This window comes from Ovis aries, chromosome 7 (assembly GCF_016772045.2).
Source record: "Ovis aries strain OAR_USU_Benz2616 breed Rambouillet chromosome 7, ARS-UI_Ramb_v3.0, whole genome shotgun sequence".
Classification (NCBI taxonomy): Eukaryota; Metazoa; Chordata; class Mammalia; order Artiodactyla; family Bovidae; genus Ovis; species Ovis aries.
In genome coordinates this window covers 34,595,608-34,614,083 of record NC_056060.1, presented here as the reverse complement: position 1 = coordinate 34,614,083, position 18,476 = coordinate 34,595,608, and the positions used below count along the sequence as shown (strand labels likewise).

The 18,476-nt window shown below is 48.8% G+C and overlaps 1 protein-coding gene across 2 annotated transcripts; it reads left to right on the top strand.

Annotated features, from left to right (window-relative positions):
- Nucleotides 1–1,270: 1,270 nt before the first annotated feature.
- On the top strand, nt 1,271–3,937 carry RHOV (ras homolog family member V). 2 transcript variants are annotated; one of them, XM_027971436.2, is made up of 3 exons: nt 1,271–1,574; nt 2,352–2,410; nt 2,597–3,937. In XM_027971436.2, exons 1-3 carry the CDS (start codon nt 1,367–1,369, stop codon nt 3,038–3,040), a joined length of 711 nt encoding a protein of 236 aa, XP_027827237.1. In that variant the 5' UTR covers nt 1,271–1,366; the 3' UTR covers nt 3,041–3,937.
- Nucleotides 3,938–18,476: the final 14,539 nt, after the last annotated feature.

Sequence of the window (18,476 nt, the reverse complement as noted above, 5' to 3'; positions counted from 1 at the left end):
GTCCATCACCAAGGGGTTATTAGCATCCACAGATACCTGGAGGTAAGAAATGTAGGATGTAGACACTGGGATACAGAAGTGAATACTGGGGATCCTACCATTTCCCCACAGTCAAGTTTTTAATGGTTAAATCAGCAACTTTCTAGTTGTTGTCTTCAACATTTGATCAACAGTTGGGGGCAGGGGAGGGTAAGGAATAAAAATCAGAAATCTTGAAACTTTTTTCAAGAGATTTTGAAATTTGGACTTAGGGATTTTTATACTACCTACTACTTGAAAAATACAATTATTTCTTTTCTTCAATTTTCACTGACCTACTCCCAACACTCTCCTTTCAACAACTCATGAAGGAGATGTTTTCAATGATCTTTATATAGGCTGAGATCTTTGTATAGGCTTGGAATTCAGAGAAAGGATTCTGGGCCTGTGTCACTTGGTGTGGCTACAATAAAGAGATGAAATTAGCATCAGGCTATTCTTCGCTTGCTCTCTTGGTGACCTTCCTAGGGCTACAAGAGATATCATGTCTCTATCTATAAACACCTTCTAGGGCAAGGACAATGGGTGGCCCAGGACAGCATCAGCAAACAGGTAATTATTATCTGCTTTTGATGATGAAGATAATATTAGAGACTTTGGGGATATAGAAAATATTCAATTGGAGAATTGTCCTTGAAGATCCTTCCCAGCTAGCTTCTCCAGCATCCGGAGATCCTTCAAAGGAGCAGAGTGAAGGTGTTTAAAGCCTGCCTTCAGGCTGAATCTAGAGGAAGCTCTTCTGTGGAAGAGGTACAATATATTCTTGCCGGCCGTGTTCCCTCTTGAGTTTATCTTCTTCCTCTTCATGATCTCTTTATTTTTAAAAAGTAATTCATTAATAAAATTATTATCCAGCCTTTTTAATACTCAAACATGTCTTTTTTTATAGTTTTCATTTGAGTAAACGTTTAATTTGAACATGTTGCAGTGTGTGTTCTGCAATTTGCTTCTTCTTCCTAACAATAAATCCTGGATATCTGTCTCTGCCAGGATACCGAGATCTGCCTCATCTGGGCAATTCTTTGTTCTCGAACTTGTGTGATTCCCTGAGCGTCCGTTTTCGGCCCGCGTCTCTACCTCCTGGTATTAGAGACTGCCTGACCTCTTGCGGCGTGCTGTAGAGGGAGGTCCTTGGAGGAGGCTCGGAGGGTGGGCGGGGTCCGAGGCCGCTTGGGGTATGCAGATGAGGTGGGCGGGGTCCACATATACCCACGGGTAGCGGCTGGCGGTTGAGCTGGGTCTCCGCGGATTCAGTCAGAGGCAACCTACGGAACGTGCTTCACCGATCACAGCGGAGCCTGGTCCCCGGCTGTCCCCGGAGCGGGCCATGCCCCCGCGGGAGCTAAGCGAAGCCGAGTCGTCCCCTCTCCGATCCCCGACCCCTCCCCCGGGACGGGGCAGCGCGTCCCCCGAGCTGGGCATAAAGTGCGTGCTGGTGGGCGACGGCGCGGTGGGCAAGAGCAGCCTCATCGTCAGCTACACCTGCAATGGGTACCCCGCGCGCTACCGGCCCACAGCGCTGGACACCTTCTCCGGTACGTTCAACGGCCGCGTGGCTGGGGTGGGGTTGTGCACTCGGGGGCTGCGTCTGGAGCAGAGGAACCAGTGCACCGAAGCCCCCGGGGAGGCTGGCGGGAGCAGGCCCCGAGGTGGCGCTGCTGAGGCTTGCTGGGATCCAGGACGCTCTTTCTTTTTCTTTAAAAAAAAAATTTTTTTTTTTCACTTATCTTTAGCTGTGCTGGGTCTTCGTTGCTGCGCGGGTTTTTCTCTAGTTGCGGCGAGTGGGGACTACTGTTGGTTGTAGTTCGCTGCTTCTCGCTGCGGCGGCTTCACTTGTTGCGGAGCACCGGCTCTAGAGCGTCCCGGCTTCAGTAGTTACCGCATGTTTAGATTCGGTTCCAGGGCTCTAGAGCACAGGCTCAATAGTTGTGGTCATGGGCTCAGCTGCTCTGAGGCAGGTGGGATCTTCCTGGACCAGGGCTCGAACCAGTGTCTCCTGCATTGGCAGATGGATTCTTACCACTGAGCCACCAGGGAAGCCTCTTTTTCTTTTCTTTATTCGAGTATAATTTCTTTACAGTGTTGTGTTAGTTTCTGCTCTGCAACGAAGTGAATCAGCTATATGTATACCTATGCCTCCCTCTTGAACATTCGCCTCCCCCCATACCACCCATCACAGAGCACAGAGCTGAGCTCTCTGGGCTGAACTGTAGGTTCCCACTTGCTATTTTATACACGGTAGTGTATCTACATCAAACCTAATCTCAGAACGCTCTTTCTAACTCAGTCTTTCCCCTGTCTCTCCCCTGCAGTGCAAGTCCTGGTTGATGGAGCCCCAGTGCGCATTGAGCTCTGGGACACAGCGGGACAGGTGAGAAGTAGGAGCATCCTCTACTGATCTGGGGTGAGGTGGGTTGGAGGCTGGGAGGATCCCGGGTCCATCAGGAATGGAGAAGGCCCTGAGCCCTTAGTTATGAGTCTCAGTCTCTGAACCCAGGTGACAAGGGATTACCTGCATCCTGTGGCAGGGAATAATGGCCTGGACTTTCCATCCTAGGAAGACTTTGACCGCCTTCGCTCCCTCTGCTACCCGGATACAGATGTCTTCCTGGCCTGCTTCAGTGTGGTGCAGCCCAGCTCCTTCCAAAACATCACAGAGAAATGGCTGCCAGAGATTCGTACTCACAATCCCCAGGCGCCCGTGCTGCTGGTGGGTACCCAGGCCGACCTGAGGGATGATGTCAATGTACTGATTCAGCTGGACCAGGGGGGCCGGGAAGGCCCGGTGCCTCAACCCCAGGCTCAGGGTCTGGCCGAGAAAATCCGAGCCTGCTGCTACCTGGAGTGCTCTGCCTTGACGCAGAAGAACTTGAAGGAGGTGTTTGACTCGGCCATTCTCAGTGCCATTGAGCACAAAGCCCGGCTGGAGAAGAAGCTGAACGCCAAAGGCGTGCGCACCCTCTCCCGCTGCCGCTGGAAGAAGTTCTTCTGTTTTGTTTGAACAGCTGTGGCAGCAAAATGATCAGCAGGCCAGTGGCCACAGACTTCTAGAACCTGAGGTGTGGGGCCTTTGAGGGGCTCTGCTGGCAGGGCCAGGCCACCCCCATGGGACTCAGTTCCCATCTGAATGCTGTGGAACCACGGGCCTTTAACTGCCCGCTCTTAGATGCCAGGGTGAGCCTAGGGCCTGGAGGAGGGAAGGCTCTGACTTGGATTTCTGTGGTCAAGGCTGACAGAGAAATGCCAGTACTTTGATTTTCATGGGGTGATCCTGACAGCGTCAGCTGCCTCCAAGCAGCTTGGGATCCAATTCCCAGTTTCTTATTATGGGCCCTCAAGCCCACCTGGCTGAATTAGGACCCCTTTTGGTGGTCCCCACCCCTTCCTTGGCCCAGGGGTGAGGAAGAGCCTGAAGAACAGCTGGGCATCTCAGAAGGCTGGAAGGTATCCAGCCCTGATTTGGAGAGTTTAGAATGAATTGAATAAGACAGAGGTCTGTGAGAGATTCAGAAGGAGCAGAAAGTACAGCCTTGGAGCCTTAGGACTAGAGGCAGGCTGGGGAGAAGACAGATCAGAGGGCTTCTCTTGGAATGAAGAAGAGAAAGGAGAGAAGAGAAGTGGGGCAGCTGAAGAGCAAGGCTGACACTTGGGCTGTCCTCAAAGCCTCAAGGCCAGGGAGGGCGGGGCTGGTGCCTGAGAAGAGCTGGGTCTCAGGGCTCCCTAAGCACTGCCCAAACTGGCTGGACAGGAGTGGGGCAGGAAGTGAGAGGCAAGGCCCAGCAAGAGGAGGGGGAGGAGCTGCAAATCGGAGCCTGAAGGAAGAAGGGGCTTTCTCCAAAGTCATAGCCTAGAAGACAGGGCAATGTGGAATCTGCAAATAAAGCCTTAAGTTTCTGAAGCTGCTGTCTCTGTGTCTTTTTCTGGAGAGGTCAGCATGTTGGTCCCTCAAGACCCAACAGTTTGGATAGACAGCTTGGGTACCAAAAGACTGAGGCTAGATTGAAAGGTGAGGGCTGGTCTACATGGAACAGTGATGGGAACTGGCCTGCGGGGAGGGGTTCGGGGCGCCCCGTTTGGGGCTTAGCTGGTTCCCAGGAGAGCTAGCGTGGGAAGCAGCCTGGAAACGGGTTTCCCCAGGTGTCAGCGCCAGAGCTGCTTTCCCATGACCTCACCGGGCGGGTGGTGCCCCTCCCCTCTCCCCCTCCCTTCTGGAGCACAGTGCTCAGCCCTGGGCTCTGGGGCAATCCTGAGCCCTCTAACCTTCCTGCTCTGATCCTTCCAACAGTCTACAGTGCCCAAGGGTTTCAGATTGGGGAGGGCCTCTCTGGTTCAGACCCCAGACACGAAGGGACCCCCATACAACTTAAACCTCAACCACTGGCCAAACTTCTTGGACTTGGGTTGGTTGAACTCAGTCTTTAGACTTAGCACTCAAAGGCTACATAAGGACCTAGTGAAGGTCAGGATGCCAGTGTCAACAATTTATATTGCTTTTTATTCTTTTTTTTTTGCCTCTTCTGTGCAGGTTGTGGGATCTTAGTTCCCCAACCAGGGATTGAACCTGCCCTCAGCAGTGAGAGTGAAGTGTCCTAACCAGTGGGCCACAAGGGAACTCTGGTCAACAATTTAAATAGAAGTTTGGTCCCAGAAATCCTTTGAGAGTGAAGGTCCATTGATTGAGGACTTGGAGAGGAGCAGGGATTCAGAGAACATTCCCTGGACTTAGAGCTGGAAGGATGTTTAACAGGTGAATTTGGAGTGGGAGGGGCACCACTTTACCTGTAAGGAAAGGGAGGCTCAGAGAAAAAAGGTAATATCCCAAGTAATATACTATTATAAGTGGCCATAAGAGCACTTTGCAAACTCTAGAGTTGGTATATGGTAAGTGTTGTTCATGTGGAGAGGTATTTCTAAGGCACACCTGGGACGCTTGCTAGGCAACTAATGGGCCAGGTGAGCCCTCTGTCCCAGCCCAGCTCCCTCTGCAGGAAGTTGTGTGTGTGTGAGAAAGAACGTGGCTGTGGGACAAAAATCCTAGCCAAGTGAAACCTCAGATAATCCCCAAGTTTAGTTTTGGCCAAGACTGTCCACCTTCTGCCCCACCTGGGCTCTTCCCCCAGAGCTCCAGCCAGCTGTCTCCCTTTGCCCCTTGCCCCCTCAGGTGGATGGAGTCTCACACCCCTGCTCCATGGCCAGCTGTTACCTCAACCCTGCCTGACACACTCCCTTTCCTGGGGGCAGAGACCCCAGTTCAAGTTCAGGGCCTGGCATCAACCATGACCTTAGGCAATTTTTTTTTTTTCCTTCCTTGTGCCTCAGTTTCCTCATTCGCAAAATGAAACATTCAAGTCTCCGGATTAGAGATTTTCAAACCGCTCCAAGGTGACTTAAGGCGCTGTGGGTTGGGGGAGGAAGCCTAATCAAGTGCTCTTCGGGGTCTCTCCCACCTCCAGCTTCTTCCCTAATTCTCTGATGGTACTAGTATACCCGTGTCACTTTGTCTTCTCTCCTGCTGGGTCACTGGGCCTTGTCCTCCTCGCACCTGCATCTCTGCCGCTGCCGCTTCCCACCCCGGACCCCTAGTGCTGCTGCTTTTCTCCTGGCGCTTCCCTGACTCAAGACTCTTCCTAGATCTCAGTGCCTGCAATGAACTCCCAGCTTCTCACTTCAGCACTCAAGACCACAAACCTGACACCAACCTGGACAAGTCCAGATTGTGCCAGTGATCCCCACTCCGTGATCCCCATTTTTTACTTCTGACTCCAAGTCTTTGCTTTTGCCAAATCCTCTAGAGAGTGCCCCCCACCTCCTTTCCCAACCAAATGCCCAATTTCTCCTTTAACCATCTTCTAGTCACTACTCAAGTCAATACTTCCAGTCAATACTCTCCAGGACCTGGATCATTAATGTCTGCACTGCTGTCTTAAATTTAGTCCTTTGCTTAGGCTACACCACCGCCCCCCCCCCCCCACCATCACCAGCTAAATGGAGAAGGAACAAGTCCCATTCATGCCCCTGTGTTCCCACAGGATCATGGGCCCAGGCAACATTTGCTGCTGGCCAGTTAGTGCTTGGGGCTTCCCTTGTGGCTCTGATGATGAAGAATCTGCCTGCAATGTGAGAGACTTGGATTTGATCCTTGGGTTGGAAAGATCCCCTAGAGAAGGGAAAGGCTACCCACTCCAGTATTTTGGCCTGGAGAATTCCAGGGGCTGTATAGTCCATGGGGTTGCAAAGAATTGGACACAACTGAGCGACTTTCAGTTTCGTGAAGTGCTTGAGATAAAAAGCCAAGCAGTGAGCCCTGCAGGAGATCCCAAGGATAAAGTTCATCTCCAGGTCTTTGCCCAGGGGCCTTACCACAGGCCTAAAGAGTAATGGAATGGCTTGGGATTTCCCTGGTAGTCCAGTGGTTAAGGCTCCTTGATGCCACTGCAGGGGGCCTGGGTTTGATCCCTGGTGAGGGGACTAGATCTCACATGCTACAGCTTAGAGTTCGAATCCTGCTACTAAAGATCTCGCATGCATCAGCTAAATGATCCTGCATGCTACCATGAAGATCTCGCATGATGCAACTAAGACCTGGATACAGTAGAGATAAATATTTTTTTTTAAAGAGCGATGGCTTTCTGGAAAGGCCTTCTGAGGCACTGGGGCCCATGCCTGTACAGAGCAAAAGGGGATTTACCTCTTGTTCCAAACCCACCATCTCACTTGCTGTGTCTCTACCATGTGATCTCTCTCTACTTTTCTGGGACTGTTTTTATCTCTTTATCTCTCTCATTTACCTCTTTTCCCCTCTTTTCTCTGCTCTTGAATCTAAAGGAACATTGAATATATTAACTGGAAAGGAATGTATGTTTCTTACATATACAGTCTTAAATTAGTGCTTATTGATGTAAAATTATTTTTAATATCTGCGGAACCAACCGTTAGTTGATGTTTTTAAATATCTATTTTCTTTTTTCACAATAAATGCTTCACTTACAGAAAAACTGGAAAATCCAAAGCACTAGAAGATTGAAATGTACCAATAGTCTTAATTCCCAAAGATAATCCATAGTAACAATTTGATGTTACTTTCTTTTGGTTTTCTCTGTATATTTTTGAACTATTTCTTGTGATTATGCTCGATATAATTTTGTATTTTCTGTTTAAAATTTTAACAGCTTTTTCATGTTATTACAAACTCTGATTAGAATCTGTAACCACTTATGTATGTTTGTTTACTATTTCACTCTGATCATAATATCTTCAACTAGATCCCCATTTGGGTGCATTAAGGTTGTTTTCCTTTAAATATTTTTTTCCTTTTATAAATGAGATTAAATCCACAGTTGATTATTTTTTCCACCATGGATTGGTGACCATCTACAGAAAAAACATCCTTCAATTTTGGCTTGGAGACTGGGCCACCATATGATCGTGAACGGGGCCTATGAGGGAGCTTTGCCTGTTGACTTGTCAGAGGCTCTTTCTGTTGAAGCGTGACTAGCAGATTGTGGGTGTTCAATAAATACTACATGATGACAAGGTATGTATATATGACATATTGGTGTTCATGGACATCCCTCTGCGTCCCTATTTTTGCTCTTGTGTATTTCAAGTGGCTATTACCTTTGTGTAGACTTCTGAACCCTTCCATGCATGTGCAAGTCTGTGTATCTACATGTGTAAACGTGGATGTCTGTCTTCATGTGACATGTGTGTAGCTCTGCATGTGTATGTTTGTGTATCCACATAATACCTGCCCTTAGGAGTGTGTATTATACACAATTCTATGTGTGTAACTGGCTGTGTGTTGGGCTTCCCAGTTGGCTCAGTAGTAAAGAATCCCGCTGACTTGGACACCTGAGTTCAGTTCCTGGTTTGGAAGGATCCCATGGAGGAGGGCATGGCAACCCACTCCAGTATTCTTGCCTGGAGAATCCCCATGGACAGAAGAACCTGGTAAGCTACAGTCCATGGGGTCGCAAAGACTTAGCACGTATGCATGGGTGTGTTGGATGTGTGTTGGTCTCTGTGCCTGTGTGTATACATCTAGGTTTGGGCCTTGTTTCTTCGGGACAGTATGTCTATGTGTCTGTGTGTGCCCAGGCTCAATTCTGAGTGGGTCTGTGTGTGTGTGTGTGTGGGGGGGGTTCTCCACGAGCATCTTTGTGCTGGGTGTGTGTGCTGGGCTGGTGTGTGAGTGCACACTTGAGGGAGCTGGGCCTTACTCGTCTTCCCCCAGGTGGCAGAGTGGTGCCCAGGGCAGAGGTGACACACCCTCCGATCTCCTCATTCTCCTGGGAACCAGCTTGGGAGAGTGAGTGAGACCGAGAGCAGACTGCGTCAGGAGTACCGGCCCCTTTTGCAACCAGCCCAAGCCCCAGGCGGTAACCAGGCTCTCACAGGTCAGACCTGCCCACTGTGCCCGGCTGCCAGGAAACCCCGCTCCCAGCAGGGCTGCGCTGTCAGCGCCCTCCCTGGGCCTGGGCCAAATCCTCTGGCGAACGGAACTCAGCCAGCCGAGAGGCCACATTAGTCACGCTGTGGCAACAGTAGGGAGTGACTTCCCAGGCCTAGGCAGTGCTGACTGTCCCAGGAAACCACTGTTTTCTGTCCCTGGCTGTGGCGATGCTTAGGCAGCCTGGTCTGCTCCAGTATTGCCTTCCATTCTTACAACTGAACTTCCAGATGGGCCAGAGGGCTCTTATTAGCTCCGATTTTCAGATGAGACTGAAGCCAAGGCCAAGATGGCGCTTGGACCTGGGCCCTGACCCTGTATCCAGGCTTCTTTCTAATGTGCTGCCTGGAGGCTCTGCCCCCTAGAAATAGACCTCTCAAAGGGCAGGGCTGGGAGGCATGGTTGATGGGACAGACAGATTAGGTTGTCCTAGGCTCAGAGTGGGACAGAGGGAGACAGGGTTGGAGTGGAATGTGAGAAGGGATGTTGGCACTGAAGCGGGCCTGCCCTCCCACTTGTTCTTGATGTTCTTGATGCTTCCTCCACTGAACAGATTTGTCCCCTAACTGGGATGACCATGGAATTCATCATCAGACTCAGGATATTTCTGAGATTGAATGGGAACTCTATTAATAACCTGGGCGTATGGTCACCCTGCTCATACCCTTCTGGAAGGCAGAGCCAGTCACTGGTCTCCTTGCCTGGGCAGCTTCTTGGCTTCCTTGACCCTTGCCTGTACCAGTCTGTACTCTCTGGCCCCTGGGCAGTGAGGGGCAGCAGGGGGGCCTTTGGGCCAGGTGGGGCACAGTGATTCCCTGGGGCCCCTTGAAACTGGCAGAAAAGCGAGGAGCCCAGCCCCCAACCAGGGATGCTTGACCCACTGTGTGTTTCCCCCTCAGATCTGTACTCGCTGGGGTCGTGTTGCACTGCTTCTGCCCATTTTCTCTCCCTCCCCAGCACCCCATACCTGCTGGAGATGGCGAGATCATCCCCCTGGTGAGACAGGGACCCTCTATTCCCCAGGACATGTGTGTTTTTCTGCCTATGGCACTGTTCCACCCCTGCCCAACAGGCCATGCGTCCCGCTGACCACCCCATCTCCCATGGGTTCTCCAGTCTCAGTTCTATCCCCAACTCACTGGGTGACTTTGGCCAAATTACTGCCTTCTTCCTTGTCTGAGTTTCTCCCAGTTGTGAAGTGGGATTAGTACTCTCTGCCCCTCCCTGGCTCCCAGGGGACATTCAGGGAGAAGCACGAGAAGAGTGGGGAACTGATTTGGAGGAAGCTGTCCAGTATGTGAAGCAGCGGTTCTGGCCTGTGTTTACAGGGGTGTGTGGGCCTTGGGATCCCAGCCTCCTGAGGCTTGGGAACAGCCCTGACTGCTCCTTGGCCTGGCTCCTTTGTCCCACTTCCAGAGAAATGACAGACACTTAACCCAGGAGCCTGGGCATCTGGAGAAGATGAGACCTCAGAGCAAAAAGTTTGGGGCTCAGACTTCCTGGCCTATTCTGTCCCCAGACACTGGCTATGTGACCATGGGCAAGTCACTGCCCATCTCTGGGCCTCAACAACTTGGCTCTGACAGCCTCCACCAGTCATGTATTCAGGCGGCCCTAATCTGTAACCTGTAACCATAGTTTAGGAATTAGAAAGGACTTGCCACCTAGTCCAGGTCCTTCACTTTTCATAGAGCACTATGGATTTTCTGGGGGCCACAGACTAGTCCTGGTTAACCTAAGGTCATAAACTGGTTACAAAGAGGATCGAGCAGGAGAGGGTAAGTGGATCAGAGAAAATCCACTGGCAAGACAACTCCAAGTGGGTTGGTGAGTCAACAATGTAATCTTTTGTACTCCATCAGTGTTCAGTCCTCCCCAGTCCTCTCAGCCTCTCCGTCCATGCCTGAAACCCAGCCTGGGCCTCTCCTCCCCTTCCCCACTATTTCTTTCCGACTCTGCTCTCTGCCACCTGCTAGGAGTCCACCTGGCTCCTCAACCATTCATGAAGATCAGCTGGCAACTCGTTCCCAGCATCCTCCTTTCCTGACCCTGGCAGACTTTGAAACCCCTTACCTTCGAGCCTCTTTCTTCCTGCTGCCGCTCCGACTGCTCCTCCTCAGCTGCTTTTTCCTCACTTCCCGCTCTCCCCTCTAGGTTTACTCTCTCTCCACAAGTAGTCTCCTCCTTCCTCGCTTTCACCCTTACATGGGTTATTCTCTCCACCAGGCCCACACACTCACCTCCAGGGTGTTGGGGGCCTCACCAGGAAGCACCCACAGCTGGGACACAGAGCTAAGTACGTGGCCCAAAGACTACAAGACTTGTATGTTTTTGCCTTATTCCTAGCCCTATCTTATGTTCCTTCTTAGGTTTCTTTTTAAATCTTGTTCCTTTGTACTCATCTCATAGTTTATAGACCCTTTTAAGTTGCCTTTAAATCTTTCCCCAGTAAGGCTAGATAAAAGCAAACAAAAACTAAGACCAACAATAAGAGCCACAAAGACCCACAATAAGATCAACAAAACCAGTCTCCGTCTGGTCCCTGACAGCCCTCACCTTCTGCCTGGTTCTCCTGAAGCTGCCTTTCTCCCCTGGGCCCTGTTTCTATTGGTGGCACTGCCAGATTCCTGGCACAGAAAACCTGAAGGCCCCGCTGACTCAGCTTCTCTGTCTGCACGAGCCAGTCAGTCACCAAGTCTCAGAGCTTCTCTGTCCTTTACCAGCCCCTCATTCTCTATCCCATCTCAGAGACTCCTGATCTAATGATTTGTTTTTTTCTGAAACAGACCTCAGTATCTCTTCAGAAACCATTGGATATTCATTGTAGAAAAGCAATAGATATTCATTGTAGAAAATTTTCAAAAATGCAAGTCAACAAAAAGAAGAATGTGAAAACCACCTATAATTTTATCAAAAAGAAAACACTGTAGGCGTTTGGGTAAAAATCTTTTTCAGTTTTATGTAAAAGAGTTTTGTGTGTGTGTGTGTGTATGTTTAAGCTCTTCTTAGTTTCTTTCCCAGTGTATTTTCTTGGTCTTCCTGGTTCTGGGCTCAGCTGAAGGAACCCCAGGAGCTACTGCAGGTAAGGGAGGAGAGTACTGTGGGGGAGTTTCGGCCACCCCCGGGGCTGAAGCCAGCTTCTGGGTTTGCGGTTTCCAGGTGTCACTCTTGACCTTGGGGGTGGGGGGTGGGGGTGGGCTGAGAAGTGCCTTCCCGGGCTCAGTCTACCTGAAGCCTGGGAAGGTGGGGAAGGGAGTGGTCTTGTGCAATAGGACAAACCACTCCTCATTCAGAGCTGTTTGTTTAAAGGGGCAGGGATGGGTTCCAAAGAAACAATCCTGTTTTGTTTTCTTTTTTAAAATCTATTTATTTGCTTATTGGCTGTGCTGGGTCTTCACTGTTGTGCAAGAACAGCGCGCTAGTTGCCCCGAGTGGGGGCCGCTCTTGCAGTGTGTGGGCTCTTTCACTGCAGTGGCTTCTCTTATTGCCGTGCACCAGTTCTAGAGAGTGGGCTCAGTAGCTGTGGCGCACGTGCTTAGTCACCCCGTGGCATGTGGAATCTTCCCAGACCAGGGATCTAACCTGGGCCCCCTGCATTGGCAGATGGATTCCTAACCACTGGGCCACCAGGGAAGTCCCCAGAAGCAATACAGTTTTTGTCAGTGTTTATTAGGCTTCTCTGATAGCTCAACTTTTAAAGAATCCGCCTGCAATGCAGGAGATCCCAGTTTGATTCCTGGGTTGGGAAGATCCCCTGGAGAAGGGATAGGCTACCCACTCCAATATTCTTGGGCTTCCCTTGTGGCTCAGCTGGTAAAGAATCTGCCTACAATGCTGGAGACCTAGGTTCGATCCCTGGGTTGGGAAGATCCCCTGAAGAAGGGAAAGGCTACCCACTCTAGTATTCTGGCCTAGAGATTTCCATGGACTGTATAAGTTCATGGGGTCGCAAAGATATGACTGAGTGACTTTCACCTCACCTCATGTGAGCTGCTAGGACCAGTAAGTTCTAGAGAAAACACGCCCATATGAGGGAAGGAGGATGGGTTATTAGGGATAAGACGCCCAAAGCTGAATGCCTGGAGGGCCCAGGCAAGCACCTAACCTAGGGAGATGTAGGGTGGATGGGGGATGGGGGCAGTTAGTGCCTGAGGGGATCAAGAGGACCTAGTGCCTAAATCACTGTAGGAATGTGGACCTCAAAGCTAGGTATGTGTGTGTGTTTTAAATAAAGTTTCCCGATTCTTTAAATGTAATAACTAATTAAAGAAATTAAACCACTGTTTGGGTCACAGCACAACTGATTGCCAGCATGCAACCTTTCCAACTAGGCTTTACTGCCTGTCTACCATGTACTTCACAAAGGTCACTCTGCCTAACTTACCTAGTGTGGCTTCCTCCTCCCTTCCCTCTCTCTGGGTTTCCACCTCTAATGATATAGCCTGCTTATATGTCCACTTCTTAAAGTTCAGTTTGTATTTCCCTTCCCTTGTCCCTCTGCTCAAATCCCCAAGTGCGCACCAATGTAATCTCTACCTACCAGCCTCCCAGCTTTTCCTCTTAGTGCTTGAGCCAAACTGAGCAGCTGGCTGGACCCCTGTCAAAACAAGAACCGTGATCTCCACTGCCCAGCTTTTGCTCACTTTGATTTTGTTATGCCTGCAGCACACACAGCCACCCGTTCATCTCGTTTTATACCTCCTTCATGAAGCTGTCTCCAAGATGGCAGACTAGAAGAACATGCACTCATCTTCTCCTGTGAGAATGCCAAAATTACAACACACTGCTGAACAACCGTTGACTGGAGACTGTTGGATCCCACCAAAAAAGATACCCCATGTCCAAGGGCAAAGGAGAAGCCCCAGCAAGATGGTAGGAGGGGAGAAATCACATTTTGAATCAAACCCCATACCCGCCAGAGATGCTTGGAGGGCTCAAACAAACCTTGTGCACACCAGGACCCAGAGACCCCACAGAGACTGAGCCAGAACTGTGTTTGAGTGTCTCCTGTGGAGACACAGGTCAGCAGTGGCCTGCTGCAGGGACAGGAGCTCTGGGTGCAGTAGACCTGGGTATGGCAAAAGCCCTCTTGGAGGAGGTCGCCATTAACCCCAGCAGAGAGCCACCAGAACTTGCACAAGACTGGGGAAACAGACTCTTGGAGGGCACAAACAAAGCCTTGTGTGCACCAGGACCCAGGAGAAAGGAGCAGTGACCCCACCAGAGACTGACCCAGACTTGCTTGTTAAGGTCCAGGAGTCTCTGGTGGAGGCATGGGTCAGTGGTGGCCTGCTGCAGGGTTGGGGGCACTGAGTGCAGCAGTACCTGCACTTTTGAAGGAGGTCATCATTATCTTATTTACCTCCACCATAGTTTGGCCTCAGGTCAGACAACAGGGAGGGAACACAGCCCAGCCCATCAATAGAAAATTGGATTAAAGATTTACTGAGCATGGCCCCACCCATCAAAACAAGACCCAGTTTCCCCCTCAGTCTGTCTATCCCATCAGGAAGCTTCCATAGTCTCTTATCCTTCTCCATTAGAGGGCAGACAGACTGAAAACCACAATCACAGAAAACTAACCAATCTAATCACATGGACCACAGCCTTGTCTAACTCAATGAAACTATGAGCCATGCTGTGTAGGGGCACCCAAGATGGACAGGTCATGGTGGAGAGTTCTGACAAAAGGTGGTCCACTGGAGAAGGAAATGGCAAACCACTTCAGTATTCTTGCCTTGAAAACCCCAAGAACAGTATGAAAAGGCAAAAAGATAGGACATTGAAAGATGAACTCGCCAGGTTTGCAGGTGGCCAATATGCTACTGGAGATCAGTGAAGAACTAACTCCAGAAAGAATGAAGAGATGGAGCCACAGCAACAACAACACCCAGTTGTGGATGTGACTGGTGATAGAAGTAAAGTCTGATGCTGTACAGAGCAATATTGCATAGGAACCTGGAATGTTAGGTCCATGAATCAAGGCAAATTGGAAGTGGTCAAACAAGAGATGGCAAGAATGAACATCAACATTTTAGGAATCAGTGACCTAAAAATGGACTGGAATGGGCGAATTTAACTCAGATGACCATTATATCTACTACTGTGGGCAAAAATCCCTTAGAAGAAATGAGCTAGCCCTCATAGTCAACAAAAGAGTCTGAAATGCAGTACTTGGATGCAATCTCAAAAATGACAGAATGATCTCTGTTCATTTCCAAGGCAAACCATTCAATATCACAGTAATCCAAGCCTATGCCCCAACCAGTACTACTGAAGAACCTGAAGTTGAACGGTTCTATGAAGACCTATAAGATCTTCTAGAACTAACACCCAAAAAAGAAGTCGTTTTCATTATAGGGGACTAGAATGCAAAAATAGGAAGTCAAGAGATATTGGAGTAACAGGCAAATTTGGCCTTGTAGTACAAAACGAATCAAGTCAAAGGCTAACAGAGTTTTGCCAAGAGATGCACTGGTCATAGCCAACATCCTTTTCCAACAACACAAGAAAAGACTTTACACATGGACATCACCAAATGGTCAATACCAAAATCAGATTGATTACATTCTTTGCAGCCAAACATGGAGAAGTTCTGTACAGTCAGCAAAAACAAGACCAGGAGCTGATTGTAGCTCAGATCATGAACTCCTTATTGCTAAATTCAGACTTAAATTGAAGAAAGTAGGGAAAACCACTAGAACATTCAGGTATGACCTAAATCAAATCCTTTATGATTATGCAGTGGAAATGACAAGTTGATTCAAGGGAATAGATCTGATAGACAGAATGCCTGAGGAGCTATGGATGGAGGTTTGTGACATTGTACAGGAGGCAGTGATCAAGACCGCACCAAAGAAAACACAAAAAGGCAAAATGGTTGTCTGAGAAGACCTTACAAATAGCTAAGAAAAGAAGAGACGCAAAAGGCAAAGGAGAAAAGGAAAGATATATCCATTTGAATGCAGAGTTCCAAAGAATAGCAAGGAGAGATAAGAAAGCCTTCCTCAGTAATCAGTGCAAAGAAATAGAGAAAAGCAATAGAATGGGAAAGACTAGAGATCTCTTCAAGAAAATCAGAGATACTAAGGGAACATTTCATGCAAGATGGGCACAATAAAGGACAGAAATGGTAGGGACCTAACAGAAGCAGAAGATATTAAGAAGAAGTGGCAAGAATACACAGAAGAACTATACAAAAAAAGATCTTCATGACCCAGATAATCATGATGGTGTGATCACTCACCTAGAGCCAGACATCCTGGAATGTGAAGTCAAGTGGGCCTTAGGGAAGCATCACCACGAACAAAGGTAGTGGAGGTGACAGAATTCCAGTTGAGTTATTTCAAGTCCTAAAAGATGATGCTGTGAAAGTGCTGCACTCAATATGCTGGCAAATTTGGAAAACTGAGCAGTGGCCACAGGACTGGAAAAGGTCAGTTTTCATTCCAATCCCAAAGAAAGGCAATGCCAAAGAATATTCAAACAACTACACAAATGCACTCATCTCACAGGCTAGCAAAGTAATGCTCAAAATTCCCCAAGCTGAACTTCAACAGTACGTGAACCATGAACTTCCAGATGTTCAAGCTGGATTTAGAAAAGGCACAGGAACCAGAGATCAAATTGCCAACATCCATTGGATCATCGAAAAAGCAAGAGAGTTCCAGAGAAACATCTATTTCTGCTTTATTGACTACACCAAAGCCTTTGACTGTATGGATCACAATAAACTGTGGAAAATTCTGAAAGAGACGGGAATAACAGACCACCTGACCTGCCTCCTGAGAAATCGGTATGCAGGTCAAGAAGCAACAGTTAGAACTGGATATGGAACAACAGACTGGTTCCAAATAGGAAAAGGAGTACGTCAAGGCTGCATATTGTCACCTTGCTTATTTAACTTATATGCAGAGTACATCATGAGAAATGCTGGACTGGATGAAGCACAAACTGGAATCAAGATTGCTGGGAGAAATATCAATAACCTCAGATATGCAGATGACACCATCCTTATGGCAGAAAGTGAAGAAGAACTAAAGAGCCTCTTGATGAAAGTGAAAGAGGAGAGTGAAAAAGCTGGCTTAAAACTCAACATTCAGAAAACAAAGATCATGGCATCTGGTCCCATCACTTCATGGGAAATAGATGGGGAAACAGTGGAAACAGTCACAGGGACTTTATTTTTTGGGGGCTCCAAAATCACTGCAGATGGTGACTGCAGCCATGAAATTAAAAGATGCTTGCTCCTTGGAAGAAAAGTTATGACCAAGCTAGACATCATATTAAAAAGCAGAGACAATACTTTGCCAACAAAGGTCTGTCTAGTCAAAGCTATTGTTTTTCCAGTAGTCATGTATGGATGTGAGAGTTGGACTATAAAGAAAGCTGAGCATCGAAAAGTTCATGCTTTTGAGCTGCGGTGTTGCAGAAGACTTGTACTGCAAGGAGATCCAACCAGTCCATCCTAAAAGAAGTCAGTCCTGAATATTCATTGGAAGGACTGATCCTGAAGCTGAAACTCCAATACTTTGGCCACCTGAGGCGAAGAACTGACTCATTTGAAAAGACCCTGATCTGGGAAAGATTGAAGGTGAGGGGGACGACAGAGGATACAATGGTTGGATGGCATCACCGACTCAATGGACATGAGTTTGAGTGAACTCCGGGAGTTGGTGATGGACGGGGAGGCCTGGCGTGCTGCAGTCCATGGAGTCGCAGAGTCGGACACAACTGAGCAACTGAACTGAACTGAACTGAACTTATGAAGCCATTTCCCAACCTCTTTCTTAATTTCTGTGGCTTGACCAGCCTGTTTCATTCAACGGCCATTTGTGGGATACCCTGTATCTGAAAGGGCATTCTGGCATGGTGGATACTGAGATAAATGAGACCCGGCCTCCTTCCGGGCCTGGAGGAGCCTTGTCCCACTCACACTAACACCCAGTCGTGTGTATGCAGAGAAGCTATGAGAGGGTGGCTTTTTCAGCTGGATCATGAAGTAGAAGCTTTCTAGAGGCAAAGAGACATTCAAGGTGGAGGCAACTGCCTATACAAAGAAAGAGAGGTGTGAAAGTTCTGAGAAAAGGAGTCATTTGGCTGGGGACAGAGCAGAAAACAGTTGGGAATGTCTCAGCAGTTTGGGGACCAAATTGTTTAGGTACAGTATTTGCATTCCTTCCACCTGCACTCCAGTGTGTAAGCTCCAGAAAAGCAGGTGCTGCGTGTCAACTTTTATTGCTCCATACCTGACACCTGTCTGGGACTGTGTACTACTCTGGGTTCAACTCTTGCCGCAAAGACAGCTCCTGGCAGTGGTAAGAGCGGCCCCTAGTGGCTCCTCTGTGTTCCCACCTCTTGTCACCCAGCTGACTCAGCCCTGCCTGCTTCCCAGCAGCTCTTGCTAGGGAAGGCACTTTGTCTGCCGTCATTTCACTTTATCTCCACCCTCCATAAGAGGAGGATGCTCCCTTCGGTCCACCAAACACTTATTAAACTCTTATTCTGTGTTGATTACTCTTCTAGGCATTGAGATACAGAACTGACATCAGCCTGGAAGTGCTCATAGAGAACCAAGGGATAATGAAGTTTCCTGGCGCTGTGGGAACAGAGGAGGAATCATGCCCATTTTGAAACTTGAAGGATGCATGAGCGGCTGGCAAGGTAGGAAGCAAAATACAGTGCCCTTTGAAATGGAAACAGCCAAAGCACAGTAAAGGCCCCACCCCTGCCATCTATTCAATGTTTATTGAACCACTACCATTTACTAAGGTCATAGAGGGGGTGTGGCAAGCTGCAGACTCAGGGGTGATTTAGATGCCATCTGTGTCTGCAGCACTGTGGGAAGACAGGTAACTAAATGGAAAAGGGGGCGCTTGGTGATGAGGGCCCTGTTAGCAGACACAGGTCTGTAGAGCAGGGAGTAATCCTGAGAGGATCTCAGGAATGGGCACTCATGAGAAGAGTGAAGATGGGCCAGTTCAGTACC